We start from the raw sequence: 23125 nt of genomic DNA, 5'->3' as shown, positions 1-23125 counted from the left end.
GACAGAAATACAGAGAAAAACAAGACTGGTGGCTCTTCCAGCTTTTCCCATCGTGTGTGTGTGTGTGTGTGCGTGTGTGTTTTACTGGCGAGAGAGGATGTTGATATTAGGATAGCCCCGATAAGAATCAAGGCCAGCAATGTTGGAGGACAAAGGCATGCATTGTGGGTAGAAATAGCACTTCCGCTTTTGAGGAACAACATTGAGAAGCCTCTACATCGGCCTATTAAAACAATTAACGTCGATAAATGCCAATAAAACAGAATGGAGATTGTTTAAGAAAGCTGCTCTATTGTATTCATAGTGATGGATTGTGTGTGTGTGTGTGTGTGTGTGTGTGTGTGCGTGCGTGCGTGCGTGCGTGCGTGCGTGCGTGCGTGCGTGCGTGCGTGCGTGCGCGCAGCTGCAGGATGTTTATGCTGTATGTGTTCTTTACAATGACGCTGTGTGTGTGTGTGTGTGTGTGTGTGTGTGTGTGTGTGTGTGTGTGTGTGTGTGTGTGTGTGTATATACGGGTCACATCGCTATACGTTCTCCAGCTCGTTCTCTGGTCCCAGCATTCCTGAACACAGCTAGCACGCTCACTGGGAACTGTTTATGGGATGTTGACGCTCTCACTCATTTGAATCCCATGACTGGATTGTGTGGCATACACCTGACCCGGCTCGTGTTAATAACACAACACCAGCTTGTTTTTGTGGGACAGTTTTAACCGTGTAGTGCAGTGGTTCCCAACCTGAGAGTTAGAAAGATAAATCTACAGGGTCACAGGGTATATAGTTTTTTTTTATTTTTTATTTTTTCAAGAAGTCTAGTAGTAGTAACGTCTCTGTGTAGTCAACAACTGTTAAATCAAATAAAGAAAGTACACATCAATTATATTTTAACAATTTTCAAATTGAACTGGATGGATTATAAATAATACATAGAAATACATAAATAAATATTCTTCTCATTTCAAGAAAATAAGGGCTGGATAAAAGAATAAACTTTTAAAAAATGTGCATCTTAAAAGGAAGTGGTGCATAGTTACAAAATCATTTCACCTCAGGTTAATAGCAGACCACCTCAAGGTGTCACTCAGAGAGAACCAGGACATTCTGATGTAGCATTTCAAAATGTAAAATTAATTTCTGATGCACCATTTCCTCTAAAATCCCATCTGAAATTAGACAAATTGTCTCATGAATGTGATTTGAAGTTAGCTCATGAATGAGATTTTGAAGGGCTTTAATTTTGAAATGCTACATCAGAATGTCCTGGTTCTCTCTGAGTGACACTTTGAGGTGGTCTGCTATACACCTGAGGTGAAATGATTTTGTAACTATGCACCATTTCCTCTTAATAATCGTCACGGTCTCTGAACATATGAGACACACTGGTTTTAAACTATAAGAGTCTGTTCATTTTTGGTTAAAGACTCTGGTCTCTCTGGTCTCTCTGACCACTTTTCTCTTTTTGGAGAACGTCATGTGAAACAACTTCTCTGACTCACGTAATTATTCACCTGCCCTTCGTTACCTTTCCTCGTCTCAGCCCTGTGTGTGTACATCTCACTCGAGTCAGGAGACATGTCAGAATACCCATATTTGATTGACTGAGCTGCATCACATGATGTGATTTACACCGCATGTAATTGGTCGGTTGTTTCCTGGACCACTGACCGAGTGCCGTAAAGGCTAGAAAAGCTGCGCCGGTTAAAATATAGGCGCTCCGTCAAAATGTAATAATTCTCAATTATCTATCGGTTTTAGGTCCAGGGTCCGGATACAACGGCGTCTGGGTCCGGATCCGGGCCGCGGGCCGCGGGCCGCCTATTAGTGACCCCTGATGTACAGTATATCAGATAGGTTTAACCTATATAGAGGGCTAATGAGAACACATCGCTTCATTTTATGAGCTAAGTGGTAAAGTGAATATGGGCTCCATCCATGTTTATTTAAACAATTTTTTTCTGGCATATCTACTTGTACTTCACAGATAGATAATGATGGTGATAGCATGACCAAGTGAACACGTTTTCCTGTTTCATCGCATCATGGCCCTTTTTAGAAGTCTAATGCAGGATATAAATCATCACCGTATTGACCATAGTCAGAGGTGCAGAGTGCAGCCAGCACAGCAGAGGGCTCCAGGTTGACTCATACAGACAGACAGACATGAGGCAAGCGCTCACATCTGCTCTGTGATGCAGACACACCCGGGGCAAAAGTGTGTGTGTGTGTGTGTGTGTGTGTGTGTGTGTGTGTGTGTGTGTGTGTGTGTGTGTGTGTGTGTGTGTGTGTGTGTGTGTGTGTGTATACACTCATGCTGTAAAACCAAGGCGCTCGTGCCACGATGAGTAGGACTACTGCGATGTTTTGGCATGCATTATTAGCATCGGGATGATGCTCATGCAAACGTCTTGACAGAAACACACACCATTGTCTTCAGGACAGACTGCATTGTTAAGCTGGAGTTCGGAGGTGATGATGATGACTGGTCGCATGACTCATCGCGAGAGAGAAGACCTGGCTCAAAGTGCTGACTCATACCAACAGCTCAGGACCTCCTCACTGTGGTGACCAGATGAAGAAGAATGAATGAATGATATATATATATAATGTGTGTTACCCCTTTTTAACAACGTTTTCTCTGTTGGGCCTCTGGGTCTTGTTTGTTTGTGTACGTTTCTTTTGTGCAGGTTGTTTTAATCTTGTAATCCTAACAGGATTCCTGATCCTGCAGGAATGAGTCCTATAACCCGGGATTGGTTTTTGGTTAAATGCCTGATATAAGGCCTGTGGCTAAATGAGACTACAAAACGTCATCACTCCGACTAGTCCACCTTCACAGCCTCTTTGTGTTTACACTCGTACTCATGAGACCGTGGTGTAGTTATAGTCTAACATTAGCTTTAGAAGATTGTTTTGCTGAATAAAATGTGTATCATAAAGTTGTGTGTGTGTGTGTGTGTGTGTGTGTGTGTGTGTGTGTGTGTGTGTGTGTGTGTGTGTGGAGAGGCAGAGAAAGGAATGACCACTGGGTGGAGCCTCTATGTCAATGGCAGTGACAGTAACATTGAAAGAGTGAGTAGAGAGGAGGGAGGGAGGGAGAAGAGGGAGGGAGGTAGTGAGTAAGGCTCCTTCCCCAAACGGGCTGTCAGTGTGCTGGGAGCATGCTGGGAGCTGATAGCTGAGCTGTATCTGTCTCCCTGACCGGAGGAGCCGGCTCCTTCTCTCTGCCGCTGGTCATGTGGACGTCCGGCTCGCCTGCGTTAAGCCACAAGAGCTGACAGAAAAACAGACTGCTGGGTCTTTTATTTTTTATTTTGATATTTAAATAACAAGGAAGAGTGAGAGAGAAGAGGAGCTCCCTGGAAGGACACACAATTGACACTTTGGAGGATTTCTCTCACAGGTTAGCGCTTAGATTTGCTGACGCTCGTGTGTTTTATTTGTTGAATTGATCTCACGTTGTTTTCCACAGGTCTGTTTGTGTCAGCTTGTCATTTCTCTCTGGTACTTTGCTTTCATGTGGGACTCTTCCCCCCCTCCCCCCTCAGCCACACTTTGACAGTATTGAAGATTAAATCAGCGAGGATGAAAAAAACAAACTAGGATGAGAATCATTTTAAGTGCGAGTGGTCTGACTTATCGTCTGCTGGGCTGTCCTGTCATTCTGCAGCCTGGTTTGTTGTGTTGTGGTTAAGATGATTGAGTACTGGTGCCGCAGGCTAACGACTGGGCAGTGTGGTGCTGTCAGTGGGGGTGAGGTGTGTCTGTATAAAGGCATATATTTGTTTGACTCTTCAGGATCGTATGTAAAAGTGCAAACAGAGGTAAACGCTTCATGACCAGGGCTGCAGAAATCAGACTCAGTGGCACTAAAGCAAGCTGGGATGACCAACAAGTAATGTAACAAGTACAAGCCAAGGATGCTTCAGCCATCAGTCCCCCTGCCTGGGCCCTGTTCAGGAATGTCCTGAGAGGCCAAATGCAGACACAAAGGGAAAGCTGTGATCGTCCCACTGCTCGTCCCACTGTCTGTGTTCTCCTGCCACTCGCCGTCCCACGCCTCCCCGGCCAAACACAAGGCTCCTTCTCCCGTTATCTCTCCTCTCTGTCCCCCCCTTCACCTCCTCCTACCCTCAGGCCAGGTCAGGTTGGATGCTTTGTGGCTCTTTGATCCATTACTGGTGGTCTGTTCTTTTGGGCCGGTGCCCTTATTAAAGAAGGCATTCCTCCACAGCCCCGTGTTCCACTTTGTTACAAGCTGTCTGGTTCAGAAGGTGTGTGTGTGTGTGTGTGTGTGTGTGTGTGTGTGTGTGTGTGTGTGTGTGTGCTTTCAAATATATATGAGGGAGACTCCCCTTGGGGTTTACTGTAGTAATGAGATTCAGTCTCAGATCAGAGATCAGCAGATGAGACGTTCACGTTTTAAATCACCCTTTGTTGTTCAAACAGCAGGAAAGATCAGAAAGCTTAGGGCCATTTTAGTGTGTGTGTGTGTGTGTGTGTGTGTGTGTGTGTGTGTGTGTGTGTGTGTGTGTGTGTGTGTGTGTGTGTGTGTGTGTGTGTGTGTGTGTGTGTGTGTGTTGTGTTTTTTGCCTATACCAGCTCACATAATCGATTGTTTGTGTGTGTGTTGTGTTGAAAGCTTTAAACCTCATCATGAAGTAGACTGCGTCTTGTTACAGCTGGAGCTCTCATTGGTTTAGGCTCAGGGTCGATTGATCAGAGCCTATAGGGACCTTCAGGGTGCATTTTGCAGTTTAAAAAAAGGGAACTATCCATGAAACCGTAACGACAAAAGCTACACAGCAGCAATAACAGCCTTAAGGAACAGGGGGAGGGGAGGGGAGGAGGGCTGGACGAAACTGGTAAGATTGGCTAGAAACTGGAAGAGAAGCGAGAATAAAGGAGATGATCAGGGGAGGGATGATAGAAGATGAAGAGTACGGGTAATCAGGCCGAATGTTAAATGTGAGGAACAGATACAAATGTACTAGTGTACAGGCACACAGACACGTGGCTGCAGAAATGGATGTGCATCTTTTTGCATATTCCTTCAGTCAGCAGATCATAGGCAGCATTTTAATTGTTGTAGTATAATAAAGTTGTAGCATAATAAATACATTGACGTCTCCATCTGGTCCAGTAGATGTAGAGATAATAGATCCAGTGTCACATTAAACGGTGTCATTTCCCCATTCTGATCTGTGTGGAGCATGGATATGTCTCTTTAAGTTCACCTAAATGTGTACCTTTGGGACCCTGTCCAGCAGTTGTGTCAGCGGCAGCCTATAGGTGAGGAGCTTATTTAGTTTATTTATTTATTTGTGGAGTCCTTTTGAGCTGAGAGGAGCTCCCTAAATTGGGTCACATCTGCAGGGAGGGGGGGGGGGGGGGGATCCTAAGCACTCAAGAATTCTAATTTCCTTATTTTCCAAGGAGAGTTCCTCAGTGATCTGGGTGGAAATGAGACGTCTGTCCCTTCTGCCAGGACGGCAATCAGGATATGTATTAGTGGGCTGTGCCGCTGTGGGAGAGGGAGCTATAATTGGTATCTCCCTTGATGTCCCCTCCCCATGTGCTCTCCGCTGACCCAGCCCTCACTAGAAACTACTTCATCTAGGAACTCTGCAGACACTCCGAAAAGCAAAAGATAAGGACATATGGTGTCAAAATGTTAAATGGGCTAAAAGGCTCAAATGAAGCATTGTGGTGAGTTGAAAATGTTAACTGCACAAATGTCATGTAAGAAGGGATGGATTCAGTCTGAATATCACAATCTGGACAGTTCCAGTCAGATGGTGTTAGCGTTTGAAAGCTGAAACAAAAAGCAAGTTGCTGATCGCTGACACAGCGCCAGGCACGACGGGACACGCACTGTGTGTGTGTGTGTGTGTGTGTGTGTGTGTGTGTGTGTGTGTGCGTGTGTGTGTGCGTGCGTGTGCGTGTGCGCGTGTGTGTGTGCGTGCGTGCGCCCGTAGCGTCTATGTGCACGACTGCACGCCTCCGTGTGCTTTTCCGGGCAGCGCGAGTCCCTGAAGGAGTGAAGATGTGGGCGCCCGGTGTTTCTCTGTCAGCCTGTGGAAATCACAACATGCACTGCTGTAGGGCTCCTCTGTTGCATCGCTGTAGGGCCCCTCTGCTTCTGAGAGGCCTCTAAAGGCAGATATAGACAGGGCAGAAGAGGAGTGGTACATGTTGTGAACATGAAGGGAAAAACAACACTTCCTCTCATATAATTTGCTCTTCAAAATCGTATCACTGCATCAGCAAGATATGGGTGTTATTATTTGGATGGGTTATATTATTACGGTGACAGTATATCTGACAAGTCTTTAATTAGGATAATTAGCTTTCACCACAGAAACAGATTCTCTCCATCTCTTCTTGACCTTATTTACCTGGTTGGTCTCATGTCTTTGTCATTTCCTGTCTGTTTTCTGATGACAGACTCTCTTCGTCGGCCTTACCGGTGCAGAGGTTTGCCGAATGACGGCCAAGCAGCTCTGCCAGACGGAAGGGAAACAAGCAGCGCTCAGCATTTATTTAAGTGAATGGGTTCTCCCCTCATCTGCTGCTTCTGGGAAATGACACCCACTTGGTGCCCACCTCTGGCATATGCGTTGGCGGGGCCTCTCCCTTCCCTGATGTGGTCTTGATTATTTCGGGTGGAATCGGGAAGGCAGTGGTGTGTGTGTACCTGACCCGGCTTCTCGAATAAATCTGATCGTGCGGTGGCCGGGTAGAAAATCTGGCCCTTTAATCCGGGGACCAGTGGTGTCATCATGCATCTGCCCCGCCGACGGCCTAAGATACTAGTTTCCTAAGCTCCTTGTTTGTGCTCTTGAAGGACGCATAGGGAACATATGATTTACATCCTCAAATGATAACGTTCCTTTGCTAGGTTTCTATATAATTACAGTCCTTTTCTGCAGCTCTTCTCTGCTGTCAGTCCCTCACTTTGTGGTCCTCTTTTAAGACTGAAACGCTGTGGGTTGTGTTGGGTCCGGTCCTGTCTTGTTCTGGCTCCCTTCAGCATCCTGTCAGCCGCCCAACCTGACATCATATTTCCAGAAAGAGGAGTGAACTTCCTGCTTTAAGCTCATCCTCCCTGTTGCTCTGGTTTGTGCCGTTGAACTCGCAGCCCGCTCTGGGTTCACTCAGCGTGACATTAACTCGCCCAGTCGATCGGGAAACGGGCTCATTAAATGCTAGCAGAACACATATTCTCAAACCTGTCTGCACTGTGTGTGTGTGTGTGTGTGTGTGTGTGTGTGTGTGTGTGTGTGTGTGTGTGTGTGTGTGTGTGTGTGTGTGTGTGTGCGCGCGCGCATCTACGGCCCGCTATAAGGCTCTTGTGTCGCTCTTCTATTGTCCGTTATCCCCGTGGTAAATATTAGCAGACATTGCAGTGAATGTCATGGGTATTTTCCTCAAGATGTTGAGGTTGGCATACCTTCTCTTATTACAATAAGCGCTCTCCGTTATGTAGCACATATTTTCTTTTTCGAGAATATAATTTATTCTGGTTTTTACGCTTGGATAAAATCTTCTTTACGGTCAAATGAAATGAGCGGATCTTGCGTTTTCGCTAATTGTGAAGTTATGAATGTTCGTGTGTTTCAAGGCACAATGAAGCTCATACTTTCCGGATGGCTGGCCTTTCCTTTGCTTTATTGATTGCTGTGTTTAGATTTTGTTTAGCTTTTGTAACCTTCATTCCACTGACCTCTTACTGCAGGTACACTGCGTCACATTTAGTCAGGATTTTTTTTTTGCGGTTTTATTAGGATTATGTAGGACCAATATTGAATTAATGTTTTAATTTAGGAGAGTAAAGAAAAAGTCTGAGGTAGAGGTTTTTTCCAGGTCATTGTTGGTATCATAGAGTTGTGAAATGAGTAATATAATACCTTGTGTTCCACCTCTCTATAACCATTACCTAGTTAACCGTTGGCAGAAGTGCACAGAGTCAACCCTCGTCTCCTTTAACCCTTTGAACCCTGCTGCTGAGGTAATGAGGGGAGGAGAGCAGGTGGCTTGTGATTGGCCACTGGGGGAATCAGAGAAAGAGTCACTGAGTGACTTTACCTACATACTGGGTCACTGGGTTTGATTGCGATTCTTGCTAAATATCTCTAGTTTTGTGATACTGCAACAATTTTTCAGTGCGAGCGTCCTCCAAACAACGCTTTGCAGCAGTTATTTTGCTGCAGAGTGGCCAAATGGTTGGATTGTCACACCTCAGAGGGCACAGGCTTTCACTTTATTTCACAGGAGAATTAATCATTCACTAAAAGAGATCATTGTTGTTGCACATTGGATCATGCATTTTTTTTACAGCAAGCACAAACATGTTTTTGGAAACGCTAAGAGAATGAAATCCCTTTCCTTCAGTCATCTCAAATGTTTTTATAGAAGCATAGAAAGTTGTATTTTAGCTGTATCCTTTTCAAAGATTTTGACTCAATCAAGCAATCATTACCTTATTTAAAGGGTAATTACGAGTAATTCTGAAGCAAGAATAACTTTGTTTTAAAATAGAGACAGATTCAGAAACAAGATGCAGAAAGAGTGAAGGAAAAATGCTTCCTGAGCTGCTTATGCTGCTTTTGCTGATACTAGTGGTGTCCCTTCATGCTTGTACAGAGATAATTATAGCAGCCTATAGTGTGAGTGACGCTTTGAGACCCGTCACATTTGTGCCTCTCTGGTGTCGATGCCCGGCTGACCTGAGCCGTTTCATTTAGTCGGACAGATTACACACAAAAGTGAAGTCCTCTTCAAAATGCTCCTGTCTGCTGCACACCTGGTTTCCTTCTGGTGTAGATGTTTCTTATATATATAGATATATATATCTATATATATATATATATATATATATATAGATATATATAGATATATATAGATATATATATATCTGCTGAGAAACATCCTCTGTGACTCCACACCCTCTTGCCGTGGGCATTCAATCCCTTTCTGATATCAAGGGGGAATCACGATGTTATTTCTGTGCACTGAGATGCCGTGAGAGACACGCCTCAGGGGATAGATATGCATAGAGAAGGATTAAGGTGCATTATATATTTTGGGCGACTAACCCTTCATCCTCTCTCTCTCTCTCTCTCTCTCTCTCATCTCTCCCCCCCAGTGCCGGACGACCTCACCCCGGAGGAGAAGCAGGAGCTGGAGAATATCCGCCGGCGCAAGCAGGAGCTGATGGAGGACATTCAGGTAATACTGGAATAGGAAAAGGGTCTGTTTGTATTGACATATCTTATGACACAGAAAGAAAAAAAAACGTGTGTTGACTTCCTCAGCTTATTTACTCAAATTTTTGGAGAAAATTAAAACAATTTTAATATAATTTGACTTGTTTCAGTAAAAAAATGTCACTACTGGATTTTATCTGGAAAGTATTATACCCAACTGCAACGCATTTCAGTTACTCTGACTGGCTGTAAACACTTGTATATTTTATGGAAACTATGGTAATTGACACTTTATAGCACAATTGTGCTAATATTAATAAAATATTTAATTGATCTATTCATTAAAATGACCAGACTTAACATTTTGAGGCTCAAGGGGCAAAACGATCTTCATTTTTTGAATCCTACAATTTCCAGACATTTGGCTCACTTCCAGTAACTTCAGCTAAAACTACAACTTGTTAAATATATAAGTACCTCCTATCCATCTGTACAAATATCACTTTTATAAGAAGTGCTTCAAATATTTCACCCCGGGTGCATTGTGAGGTATTTCCTGCCAAAAAGCTCACTTTAGCAAACCATTGCTGGTAACTGTTGAGCAATTTGTTTTTTTGTAGATGTTCGGTGTCTCTTTTACGGTTGTTTTTATTGAAATGTGGTGTTTGAACATAACTCGAGTCTAAAAATATAAGATGAGCATACAGATAAAATAGGATTAAGCTCTTTATGAGGAACGTGCTCAGTTGAATATCCCTCGTGTTCTCTCTGATTTCCAAAGAAAGCCAGGATTCAAATCAGCTTGGCCGAATTTCCCTTAAGTGGTTTGTTTGATTCCTGTCCGTGGCCTCATGGTCATTTTATTTTTTTTGGCTGTTGCTTTGACCCGAGAGCAGAGCTGATTATTGAATCGAGCTGCTCAGGTTCAGTTCTGTCGCTCAATATTCAGCTCTGTAAGCAAACGACACACACGGGGGACACAACTGTCATGCCCTTAAAGAGAGTTGGCTTCCAGATGTATCAGTGGACTGACAGACAAACATCAGAGGCATGACCACCTTCTCTTTTATGAGCCCACCATCGCTGCCCCTCCCCCCCCTCTTTGGCCACCACTGCTGCCCCCGGTCCATGGTCCCCCCCACCTCAACCACCCACTCCCCTGTATGAACACAGCCTTTTGTTTGCGGAGGCAAGCATCTGAGGAATGTGTTGTGATTGCGCAGGGCCTTCTTGAAAACACAGATGTTCCCTTTGTGGTTTGGCCCAAAGTGAGTTGGTATTATGTATGAGGAATTATAAACTAACACTGCAGCTGGATATGAATGGAGACACTCGATGATTGTAGCCTTTTTACTTAAAGAGCTGCAGCCTCACATGACCAATGATGAGCTCTGTCTGTACACAGGACTTCTTTCATGCCATTATTCCTCTCTTTCATCAAGCTGACGTCAGCCTCTCGATCCTCTACTCGCCGTAATGCCTCGACTGCGCCAGTCTGGCACCAGCGGCTCCGGCTTGATCAACTAAATCTGCCTCTAAAGGCCATTAATCACTAAAACGCTTCACAAAATATAATCCACTTTTACGCTTTCTTCTTACTGCATTTGTATTGAGGTTATTCATGAATGTTCTCTGCCTAATCGAATTCAGGATGAGAGGATTGTTTCAAGAGAACACGCATACGGAAACACGTTGATGTGGGATAAAGACAGCTGCTGTCTGTTTTTAGTTGATGTGGAAGTGACTCTGCTCTCTGTGTTGAGCCGACGGTTTTGTTGTGAGTGTTTCCTGGACGTGATAAAAGGCCACCTGGCTTATAGACAAATAAAGGTGATTCAGAGATGATGGCCTCTCCCTCGGCACGGTTTAATAGAGCGACGCAAAATACTTTGCATGTTGTTTTTGTGTCGGGTCACGCACGCCCCCACGCCTTCTGGTGTCAGGGAAATTAGCAGGCCGATGATGAATTCATTCTCTTGACGTTCTCATGACATTTTAACACTAACGTTGATGTCTTTTCTGCAGAGGCTGAAGGATGAGATCGCTGAAGTGACGAGTGAGATCGAGAACTTGGGATCCACTGAGGAGAGGTAAGGAAAAAGGGATCTGATGCCCCCCCCCCCAAAGACACACATGTCCTTTCCTGTTTTGCCTAAATTGGCTTCCTAAGTTTGCCTTCTATTAACTTAGCAAATGAGACTGTTAATTATTAATGTGTGATGGGCAGGTTCGGCAACCCCATCCCACCGAAAACCCCATCCCAAGTTGTCTCTGCTTTTAAGGCAGTTTAAATGTTTCATCAGGCGCATCCTTCATGATGGGAGGCCTCATTGAATAATGCAGTGGGTGTACGGGTAGAGGCAGACAATGCACAGTCCCCGGGGGGGGTGGGGGGGTTCTACTTAAGTGGATAGGGATCCCATCAGCTGCCGAATAATCTTTTGTGGATCTAAAAACCCCATTAAAAGGTCGCAGCACCTTCTTGTGATCAGAGCTTCCTTCCATCCATTTCTTGGATAAAGTACATGCAGCTCGTGCTGCTGCTGCTGTCAAGTGTTGGTTTTGGCAGACGAGAGCCGAGAGGAATGTTTTCTGCGAGTGAATCAGTGGGAGAGAAATGGTGACCTCTCACCATGGTGACGGCGGACTGTTTTGAATGCACTTTGACCCCCCCCCCCCCCCGAATAACTTGAGTCCTGAGAAATGAGACGTTCACATATGACGATGTTAAAACGCTTAATCAATGCTTTGTCATCAATGTGGAGGGGGAGGAGAAGCCGGCCTCTGCCAAACAAATGAAAAATGTTAATGGAACTGTCAGGAAATTAATGAAAATTTATGAAATAAAATCACAATATTCAGTTTGTCAGACTAAAGAAGCAAGTTAAAGACATAGACAATTTCAGGTAATTGAAATTGGTATTTATTGTACAGTTTTATAACATTTTATCGACCAAATGCTTAAGAAAGTCAGATTATCAATAAAGAAACGTTAGTTGCAGCTCTTTTGTTCACGTACAACCATCTACTCCCTTATGTTTCAGGAAAAATATGCAGAGAAATAAACAGGTGGCCATGGGGCGCAAGAAATTTAACATGGACCCCAAAAAGGTAGGTGGAAGAAACTGTTGTGATTCTTCAGAAACAGTAATTTATCCCACATGTTCTCTGAAGCAGGAAGTAACCCGGGGCCCCGTCTCTCTCTTTAGGGGATCCAGTTCCTGATTGAGAACGACTTGCTGAAGAATACCAGCGACGACATCGCTCAATTCCTCTACAAGGGCGAGGGCCTCAACAAAACGGCCATCGGAGATTACCTCGGAGAGAGGTCGGGATGAAGACTTTTCCCTCTTATCGCGCCGTCATGTCTCACCAGCACACATCCATGTGCTTGATAAAAGCGTTGAATAGCGAGTGCATATTTTCCGTATTGCCGTTTCCTCTCGGTTAGGCATACGCCCATCCTTTCGGATTATTGGTCCCACGTTTAGACTGTTCTCTGGAGACGATGTCCGTTACTCAATAGCCTCCATCTGTCTTTGATTATCTTACTCATTCATAAGATCAAGAGACTCACTACTCGGGAATGCAGGGCAGTTAAAGATTTCACTCGAGAGCCGAGACCGTCCTCGTTACGGCGAGCACATAACACAGGAAATGGTGTTAGGCCTGATGTACATTACGCACCGCTCAGGGACTACAGTCAGGGTGTGGTCTTTGAGGTCAAACCAGGAAATGGAGTTCAGGCTGTTGATGGATGCTCCTCGTTTCATTGTTATCTAGCTCTCCGAGTGTTTTTGATTCCCCTGAGGAGGGGCCGGAGCAGCAGCACGAGAGCCTTGAGATGCGATTGGTCACTCTTCCACTGGGACGCTGGTGACTGGATACGACTCTGTCAGCGAGAGCCCCTCAGAGCCTCCACATGGTCCCACAGGGCAGATCATTTACTCTGAAGGCCGGGAATGATGTCATCATGGAGATTAGAGGATAAATTAAAGGGAGGTGGTGGGTGTTTGATGGGAGTATGCGGCGTATCACAGACCTCGGTCCTCAGACACGCTCCTGATGGGGACTACTTTTCAGTGATCAAACTTTTAGGAAGAGCAACTAAATAAGCATGGTTTAGTTTTGGCCTTCCTCAGCATCCGCCAAATACATCCTTAAAATCCACTTTTATAGATTTCATTGGAGGTTATGATCTTTTTTGAGCTTCAACACTTAGACGACTAATCCATCAACAAAAATGTATTTATTATTAACACTTTTGAATGCATTGAATAATGATTTTAAAGGGGAACTCTACCAATTGTACACCTTTTAGTGTGTTTACAGGTCTTGGAGTATTACCACATGTATTTTGTATTTTTTAACTGTCCCTTGTGAGTCTACGTTATCGGAGTGCAGTGCTAAATTGGTGTAGTACTCTTTTAAAATGCCAAAAATCCCCTGATCCTATCTTTTCTTTGTCTTTTATGACAAAGAAAGTTGAGAGGCAGTTGAGAATCTTTTGGTTTTGAACTAGGGTCGGACAAAAGTAGAATTCCATTTTGGTCATTTTGGGCTTGTGATGGACATTATTGACCATTTTCTGACATTGTATAGAACAAACAATTATCCTAAAATAACTTTTTGAAATGTTTACCAATAAGCCATGTTGCCATGTTTTGTCTCCTGTAGAGATGACTTCAATATCGAAGTCCTTCACGCCTTTGTGGAGCTTCATGAGTTCACAGACCTCAACCTGGTTCAGGCCCTAAGGTAAGACAGCATCTCCCTAGGAGCTGCTCAGGTCTGCTCCATACTCACCAAGTCCTTGACTAGATCCTCGGAGCTTTGCCCCGCCCCTTTGTTATGTAAATCATGTGTGATACAATTTTTTAAGACTTTCCTGAAGATGCAGCTGTCAGTTTCAGTCATTCAGCCTTGACATTGTGGACGTTGCTGACTAAAGAGCCGTGTCCCCTGACAGACAGTTCCTGTGGAGTTTTCGGCTACCGGGAGAAGCTCAGAAGATCGACCGGATGATGGAGGCCTTCGCTCAGCGCTACTGCCGGTGCAACCCTGGTGTTTTCCAGTCCACAGGTAGCGCCGTCACGCCATTAAAAGCCAAAAAGCTGTGAATATGTGCACAGTGAAACAGGACAAAATTACTTCCGTTGGTCTTCTGTCGCAATAGTTGGTTGATAAAGTCTGAAGTATAGCTAATAACTAGTCGTAACTCTCTGTTGGACTCCCTGGAGCACTTCATTTTCCATATCGCACTGAGATCTAATGGCACGCCAAAGGAAATCACATCTCAACTGCTTTGTTTAGCAGACAGAAAGTCTGCTGATGTGAACCGTGCTCTGGAAGGGTGTCTGGCTTTTGGGAAACAATGCCCACAGCAGACAGCCGCCTGCCTCTAACATGGATGCAGATGGATGTGAATAATGCATGGGGTCTTCTCAACAGCCTAACGGGCCAGATAAAGTGCTGCTGCGTCAGCCGGGTGCTGGCCATGCTGTCTTTTAGCAAACACACACACACAGATCAGAGTGCTTATCCAGAAACACACATGCATACTTAGCTGCCCACTCGCAGCCACCCACTCCCACCCACTCTCCTCGCTAATGAAGCCTCGCCTATCTGTTCCTCTCTGTTTGACTGTGGTCCCTTAAGTGCAGTCCTTTCAGCTCAGCTCATTTACATTCATATTTAAGCACTGAATTAAACACTGGCAGAAGTTTTTATGGTAAACAGCAACCTATTTCTCATCCCTCTCTTATGGTGTGTGTGTGTGTGTGTGTGTGTGTGTGTGTGTGTGTGTGTGTGTGTGTGTGTGTGTGTGTGTGTGTGTGTGTGTGTGTGTGTGTGTGTGTGTTACAGACACCTGTTACATCCTCTCATTTGCCATCATCATGCTAAACACCAGCCTCCACAACCCAAATGTGAAGGACAAGCCTTCTGTGGAACGATTCATCTCCATGAACAGAGGAATCAACGATGGAGGAGACTTACCCGAGGACCTGCTCAGGGTCAGTACGGCTTTAAAACTCAAGTTATTTATTTCTCTCCCTGTGAGGGATTTCTCCTCAAACCTGCTCTGGATTCATAGTCAACTATTTTTTTTTTAATTGTAGAATCTGTACGACAGCATCAAGAATGAGCCTTTCAAAATCCCCGAGGATGACGGCAACGACCTCACACACACTTTTTTCAACCCAGACAGAGAGGGCTGGCTGCTAAAACTGGGTGAGTGGGGGGGAAATACATGAACACAGTTATTTGGGCTCATGATGATCTTCCAAAAATAATGGTGCTCTCGTCAGTGCTGATAGATTACCTCATGTTGTGTTTTCACAGCAGCACGTATTGGTAAATTATCTCAAGGCTGCACAAAGTGATGTCTACTCTGAGGTCAATAGCCTGTGTGTGTGTGTGTGTGAGTGTGGATAGGTTTGTACACACTCAACCCGAGACATCTGAAGACATCTCTGCCGGCTTTCATGTATTATGAATGTGGCCATGAGACATGCGGAGGCCTTTGAAATATTTATGACGGAGCATATTCATACGCTGACATGCAAGCACGCGCACAAATACTGACTTTTGTAGCTTGTAAATAAAGTGTATGCACACACACACACACACACTTACAAACATGCACATAATGCACATACACATCAGTTTGATCCTGATTTTATTGGAGATTTGAAACGCATACTTTGTCTCTTTTGTGGAAACTCCCAGCAGGCCGTGGAACTTTTTAACAACAAAGGAGTTGTCTTAGTGTTAAAAATTTATTTTTAGCAGTGTTTCTTGACGTTTTAAGGGCCTTTTTGTCCTGACCTCTTGCTAAATTCTGACTTCAACATATGTTCCGGCACACACACACACACACACACACACACACACACACACACACACACACACACACACACACACACGTACCTGTATTGTTACAAGTGTTTCACAGGACGTCAGCTGTTACTCTCACTGGTCACACAATCGCTCTACAAGCAGAAAAGCACAACCCTGGTCCCCTGAACTCTTCATCCTCTTGTTTCCTCTGAGATCTCTCACTGTTGTACAGATTCACAATGAATTTAATTTTAAAAAAAGCCTGAATGTTAGAAGTAAAATTTAATCTTCTTCCAATCACTGTGAATCTTTACAACAAACTACACCAAGAAAGCGATCAATTGCTCTCTCTCCAATGACTCCCAAGTTGGCAGATTTGAGTAAAACAATCTGGGTGGAAGGTAAATTACTGGATACAACAGAAATGGACCGAAGTGGAGGCGATATTTAATGTAGTGCTTTACAGTGACAATGAGTAGAACTCCCCCATGTGGGCTGGTGTAATAACAGCAGGTGTAAAACCTGTTCACCCTCATTGCAAAAGTACAGCAAATAAAAAAATGAAAGCTGTAAAGCAGTGCATCAAAGCCTCCCAGATTAACAGGACTGTGGTGCAATAATTCCTTATCATTTAATTTTAATTTTTTTTGTTTTCTTTTCCTCTTCGTTTGTTTGTTCCCATGATTTTGGCTGTTGTCTTTCCTCAGGAGGTATGTACACCTGCTCTTCCCAAACGCTAGTCCATCTCTCAGCTCTCGGGTGCTTTTGGTGGTCCGCCATGCTTTTGTTCTCTTCCTCATTTTTTTTTATACGTTCATGCAGGTTGTTTTGTCTGTAGATCCTTTTTATTTTGCGTCTCTCCATTGACTCATTTGAACTTCAGATGTTTGTCTGTTCAGTCTGTCATTGAGCTGGTGGTTCGTCCACTCTCTTTTATCTCTGTGGGCTTGGGGAGCTGATGCTTTGTGACCGCTCCACTGAACAGTTTGACTCTTTTTTTTTTTTCTCTCTATGCTGTGGTGGTCATTCTTTTTGATCTCTTGTTTTATTTTTTTGGAAGCTGCATTATGCCTTTTTTCCATACAGTGAACACAACAAAGGGACAGTTTGCTTGACTCTCCAAATTGATCATGAACCCATTTACCCATTGGCTAATTGTTGTTTGCTCTCTGGTCGCATGGAAAGGGAATACTGCACCTTTTCCACAACGTGGCTCTGCTCTCCTTATCTGATGCTGTAAATGGATCTGAAGGGTTAATGGTGTGGTGCTGGACCGGATCGGACTGGACCGGACTGTGGGAGAGAAGCGTGGGCAGAGGAGTGTGCCCAAAGGGATTCAGGCATGGTTTAAATGATGCATGCTTGTACATGTAAAGTGCACATGGTTAGTAGTTTGACTCTGCATTCTTGTAATTTAGGAATCGTTCCTATTAATTACAAAATAAGAGCCCTTGTATAACAAAAAGAGAATCAGTTTCTAATTCATCCTGTTGAGATAAATCATTCACAACAACTAGATATGACTTGTTCCCTCTGAACCTCTACTTGCCCAGCCTCTTCCCCCCCCCGCTCAGCTCCACTCCGGGCCAGCACCGTCCACACATCTCTGCAACAATCCGCTGGGACGTCCCGCCTCGTCCCAGACATTCTTGCACGGGAGGAGGTCACCTCTCTCTCTTTTTTTTTTTTTTCTTGGGAGTGACGGGAACACACGTGACCAAGAAACCCGCTCACACAACCTCCAAAACAACCCAATCAACTCTCGAGCCAGTCAGCTGTGTGATTCTGCCATTGCGTCTTGTGTTTTCTGTTTGTCTGCTTTGTTGTTGCAACACACTGACGGGTGGAGATGGCGAGAGGGGCTTCTCCATCTCTGCCCGTCGAGTGAAGCGTGTGTCGATGGCGTCTGTAGACTATAACAAGCATAGACTGAAGTGTTTGACCTATCATGGCATCTTGTGATATGATGGGATATCATATACAGTGCTACCGCTGCTATATGATAATACACGTGTGTTCTACATGTCTGTAAACCTCCTCAAAGCCTCCTCTATCCCGGTAGATGGGTTTCACAAAGCTTTTTTGTATGATTGGTGGTGGGATAGCCTAGTCTAGACAAGGCTTAGGTCTTCATGTCATGATCTCACTGGACACTGCTCCTATATGAACGAGAAGTTACTTAACAAAGCCAAAACAGGAAATTCAAGTCTGAGATGCCTGTAGAGAATCCGAGCATAGCTCCAGGCGCCGGGCTTCTCGCCGCTCTTCATTTTGTTGGCATCCCATCTTCCCAGCGTGAGAGCGGCCATCTGCTACTGTGATCAGGTTTCCCCTCACAGGAAGTATGGGTGACAAAGGGGGGTCAGAGATCACCTACAGATCAGCGGGGTACAAAGTTAACCAGGGAGCCCCCAACTGGGCCTGAAAGAGAACTTTAATCCTTAGTGACTCTTTACTTTCCACATTCACCCCTCGTATAGTCATCGGAGGGCTTTGCACCAACTGAACTTATTTAAGTACCACCCAAATAGAGTAACTAGAAGAGAGGTATACATGTGTATATGTATATAAACCTCCTCAAAGCCTCCTCCATAGATATGTATACCGTCTATCGATCCTGGCTCTTCTGAGTCAGCAACTAAAGGAAAGAGAAACATGGCCAAGTGAGCAGAGTTTTCAGAGCGCATGGTGCGATGATGGATCAGGGTGAATAGCGGGATGTTCTGGGTAAAAGGAGTCCTGTGGAGCCGTCATCTGTCTGTCTGCCCATACATCTGTCTGCCTGTCCGCTGCTCGACCCGGTGCTTCGGTGCTCGTCTCTCTCTCTCTCTCTTTTTTTCTTTTTCTTGCTGAGCCTCTCTGACGCCGGCTGTTTGCTCCACAGGGGGACGAGTTAAAACCTGGAAGAGGAGGTGGTTCATCCTCACAGACAACTGTCTGTACTACTTTGAGTACACCACAGTGAGTACAGCTCAGTTTTCTCAGGCCACAGAGAATCATCTGCGCCCTCTGCACACCGTCCCTCACATATTTAAATATTTGTCCAGGACAAGGAGCCCAGAGGAATCATCCCACTGGAGAACCTGAGCATCAAGGAGGTGGAGGATAAGAAGCCCGTGAGTACAGCTCCCTCTACGGGTTCCTCCTGTGATTACACACACAGTCAGGCCAGAGATTTGGGTTTTACTACAACACATTTCCTAAATAAAGGACTCTCTTTAGTGCAGCCCTTTTAGAAAATTGAGGATTATTTTAGCTGAGTTTCCACTGCTGTAGTGTTTACCATGCATCACTTTTACATTTGTAGAAATCAAACAGATTTATTTAATAGATACTATAGACATCTAATTGACAATGACTGCTTGATAGGCATTTACATACACAACCATATTTGCTGCCAGTAGCTTACTCACAACATATGCCATAAAGAGGGATTTCATGAGCTAATAGTTTATTGCTTTTTTGATGAATCCAGTTGTTCTTGTCTTGTCATCATACTTTCTCTAACTTCTAACCTGCATCCCCTTCACTTCTCCAGAACTGCTTCGAGCTTTTCATTCCTGACAACAAGGACCAGGTGATAAAAGCGTGCAAGACCGAGGCTGACGGACGCGTGGTGGAGGGCAACCACACCTTCTACCGCATCTCGGCCCCCACTGCTGAGGAGAAAGAGGAGTGGATGAACAGCATCAAGTAAATGTTTTTTCTCCTTCACTCTGCATACGTGTTGGATCTACAGCTCCCATCATTTGGGGGGTGGGGGGGGGTGCAAACAGGAAGTATAATATCGCCATGTAGTCAGTGAGTTAGCCTGGATTTTTTTTCTTTTTATGTATTTACTTAATTTTGCGATGAACATCAGAGATTTTATGCTCAGAAAGTGTAAGTGATACTGAATCTAAAAAAAGTTCAAATTTGACCGAGTTCTGACTCGGAGAGAGATTGATTGATTCAAAGTGCAGTAATTAACTCTACACATAAGTATCTTTGCCTCACGGCTCTCCCAACGTGCCTCCTCTTCATCTCTCCTCCATGGTGGTAGATTTTTACCGTGCTGATTATCTAGAGCACTTCCTTCTAAGTACGTACAAAAATCGGGTATTGCAGACAACCTAATTTGACTTAAATCACACACGTTCACACATAAATTACAATAAAAACTGAAATAATGTTCCCTACTTTCATGCAAATTCACCATGTCTAACATAACAGTCCCGCATAAGTGCAGCGATTTGCACACTTGCGCCGTTCCGCTTCGCTCACTGACGTTATCCTTTGCATCTGTGTGTCCACAGAGCCGCCATCAGCAGGGACCCCTTTTACGAAATGCTGGCAGCCAGGAAGAAGAAGGTGTCGTCCATGAAGAGGCACTAGAGCTGCTCAGCACTCCAGATGTTGCACTTGACAGAGCAGAGCGGGGTCCAGGCAATCTGCTCGCCCCGTCTGGGTCGGTGCAGACGCCGAGGCTGATGTCTGCCTCAGACCTCTCCGGGGGATTTCTCTAGGACACATACTAGGTCTGGCTTTGGGCCTCTACAGGCCAGAACAAGGGGAAGCATGCTGGGGTTTCTAGATAAGAGTCGTGGCCGAAGCGTCTTCTTAACCTCCCGTCTCTCTTTCTCCGTCAGCTTTGTGTGCTCTCTGTCTATGAGGTCGTAAAGGAAATCTTGCTGTGTATCTCAGCAAAATCCTCTTTGAAGATGCTTTAAGAAACTAACACAATTCCCATACACATTGTGTGCACACACACACACACCATGCAAACACTCATGCCGTTCCCCTGTAGCACACATCATTTTAAACTCAGCAGGTCTGACCAAGTGTGGCACTCCAACCAAAATGTTCCTCGCTTTTCAAAAAGAAAAGAAAAGACCTTTTCTGATGTGCTTTAATACGTTACGGTAATACGTGTCTATTTTTACAGCTTTAAATGTCAATTCCTCTTAAAGTCTTGTTTGTTTGTTTGCTTTTGTAGAAAAAGAAAGGTCTCGCAAGGGAGGGTGTGGGAGGGAGGGTTTGATTTGCCAACAGTTTATTTTATAGAAAAAAGAAAAGAAAAACTTCTGTTTAAAAAGAAAAAAAAAAAAGTTGCCACTCAGGAGATTGTTACGATGTTCTGAAACTTTCCATGTGGGCGTTGACATGGATTCTGTTCACAACACGACAGCCATGTGAGGAGTGAAAGCCTCACCTGTGTCCCAGACTGAACTGTTTTTTTGTAAATGTGACGGCTGCAGATGAAGGTGTCTGCTGGTCTGGACGGGGTCTCCGTGTTTGATCTGGCTCTCACTGTTCATTTCCTGAAGGTCCTGGAGATGCATCCTGGGGATTAGAGTCTTTTTAAAGGGACGCGTGTTCATTACCCTGTGCTTCTTTTTGAGGTCTTAGTTTGTCCTTTTTTATTTTCTCTTCCCATACATTTTCTCATATTTAGTTTCAAACACAAAACCGCTTCCTTTTTACTTAATTTCATTGTTAGGACAGTTTACGTCACTGCTGCACGGTGCCTGGCACTCTAGGTGAAATGTGATGACAAAAGCTGCTGGTTAGCGACAGTAATTCACAGTTTTCTTCTCCCAGTCAAACATTTAATATTTGCTTTCCTGCCTTTTTAATTTGTTTTCTTTGTCGAGGGTTACCTATTTAAAGGTAAAACAAATCACATGTCATTTCCAGCCGTCGGCCCGACCTCATTGAAAGCTGTACGTATGCTTCAGGTTGTTTATGTATAAGACATAATATATGACATATTGTTGTAGAGGCTTTAAAGCGGCACAAATATATATGTGTGTGTGTGGTTCATTGGAGCTATGCCTGGAAAAGAATGGGCTGTCCCCGTCTCAGGATCCAAAGTGTGATGTGAAACAATACAGAACTACTAGTCGTATGAGGAACGTACTGTGGTGAACCAAAAGATGGAGGTCAGGATGGATGGTTGGTCACATCGACTCGTCATTTTGTCAGATAGCAACAAAAAAAAAACTGCGTTGAGGTACAATTTTGCAAACGCAGACCTGAGTTGTTCATCAAGCGGCTGTCTTTTCTACTCTCGTCTACAGTCGTCTCATCTGTGCCTGCTGGTCCTTATCCTCACTCCCTGTCTGCTCCCTCTCTCTGCTCCTCTCAGTGCACTAATCCTACAGAAATACAGAAGAATGCAAAACAATCATAATTCTAGACAGTATTGGTTTATTTATCAGAGTTGTACATACTTAAATGTATAGTGGGTATTTTGTCCTCATTTTGTTTCTTATTAGTTGTGCCATTTTCTTTTGGTATTCTGTTCAATGTTTGATTTGAGGTTTGTATCATTGCCATTTAATCAAGCTAAAATAAAGACAAATTTGTCCCAACGCCGGCTGGGAGTGTCTTTTAAAGAACTGCACGTCAACATCCGCTCATGTTTCAGTAATAAAGTAACTCCAGCAGGTGGCAGTGTGTGATAAGCACTGTAGAGGCATCCTGCTGAATCTTAACTACTATACAGCAAACAAGGACATTTAACATGTTTTTTGTTTTTTTTGCTGCCTATTAATTACAGCCCAATTAGTCATGTCCAATCAATCACCAATTACATTATGGGAAAGGTGAGGCCAGCATGCTGTATGTCCATGAATACTGAATACTACTTCCACTTGAAATTGAATCATTCCCGCTCTGTTTTGACAAAGTGGACAACTTTCATGAGTTTGAATTATTTCAACCACATTTACCCTCTTTAAAAAAACCAACTTGTTACTGTTTCAATTCAGCCTTTATTTACAGCTCCATAACATGTCATATCTTTTCACAAGCTTGCTTTTAAAGTATTTATGGCACAAATGTCGAGGCAGCAGGGAAAGGTCGATATTTACAAGTGAATGTGTATCATATTAAATGATGCCTGGAAAAGCAATCAATAGAAATGACTTTTTCTCAATGGAACAGGCATGCAGGAAACCGACTAAAATGCAGTTGAAAATACACATGCACATGCATCTTTGGATGTCGGTTAGGGTCTACTGAGCCTCTCTCAGATATTGTGGGATATATTAAATTACTTTATGAAAAATATTTTACCTTAATGTTGTTTTCATTCCT

At 44.1% G+C, this 23125-nt stretch overlaps 1 protein-coding gene across 4 annotated transcripts in view; it reads left to right on the top strand.

Moving 5' to 3' along the window:
- Positions 1–22398, top strand: part of cyth1a (cytohesin 1a) — a 38786-nt gene extending 16388 nt beyond the window's left edge. For 2 of the 4 annotated variants that reach the window (XM_068719199.1, XM_068719198.1), the window contains exons 2-13: positions 9145–9227; positions 11231–11295; positions 12250–12316; positions 12415–12533; positions 13883–13963; positions 14175–14287; positions 15071–15219; positions 15325–15437; positions 18928–19006; positions 19093–19161; positions 19584–19738; positions 20341–22398. In XM_068719199.1, coding sequence (XP_068575300.1) covers positions 9145–9227; positions 11231–11295; positions 12250–12316; positions 12415–12533; positions 13883–13963; positions 14175–14287; positions 15071–15219; positions 15325–15437; positions 18928–19006; positions 19093–19161; positions 19584–19738; positions 20341–20419 — 1172 coding nt within the window. In that variant the 3' untranslated portion in view covers positions 20420–22398. Of the gene's footprint in view, positions 1–3216; positions 3400–9144; positions 9228–11230; positions 11296–12249; positions 12317–12414; positions 12534–13882; positions 13964–14174; positions 14288–15070; positions 15220–15324; positions 15438–18927; positions 19007–19092; positions 19162–19583; positions 19739–20340 lie in introns of those variants that run through there. The other 2 variants (XM_068719200.1, XM_068719197.1) reach the window with 2 other exon arrangements.
- Positions 22399–23125: the final 727 nt, after the last annotated feature.

This window comes from Cebidichthys violaceus, unplaced genomic scaffold (assembly GCF_023349555.1).
Source record: "Cebidichthys violaceus isolate CVI_PGR_0920_01 unplaced genomic scaffold, fCebVio1.0.p SCAF_23, whole genome shotgun sequence".
In the NCBI taxonomy this organism is placed as follows: domain Eukaryota; kingdom Metazoa; phylum Chordata; class Actinopteri; order Perciformes; family Stichaeidae; genus Cebidichthys; species Cebidichthys violaceus.
Note: the sequence above shows the minus strand (reverse complement) of the source record. Positions and strands in the feature narration are given on the sequence as shown.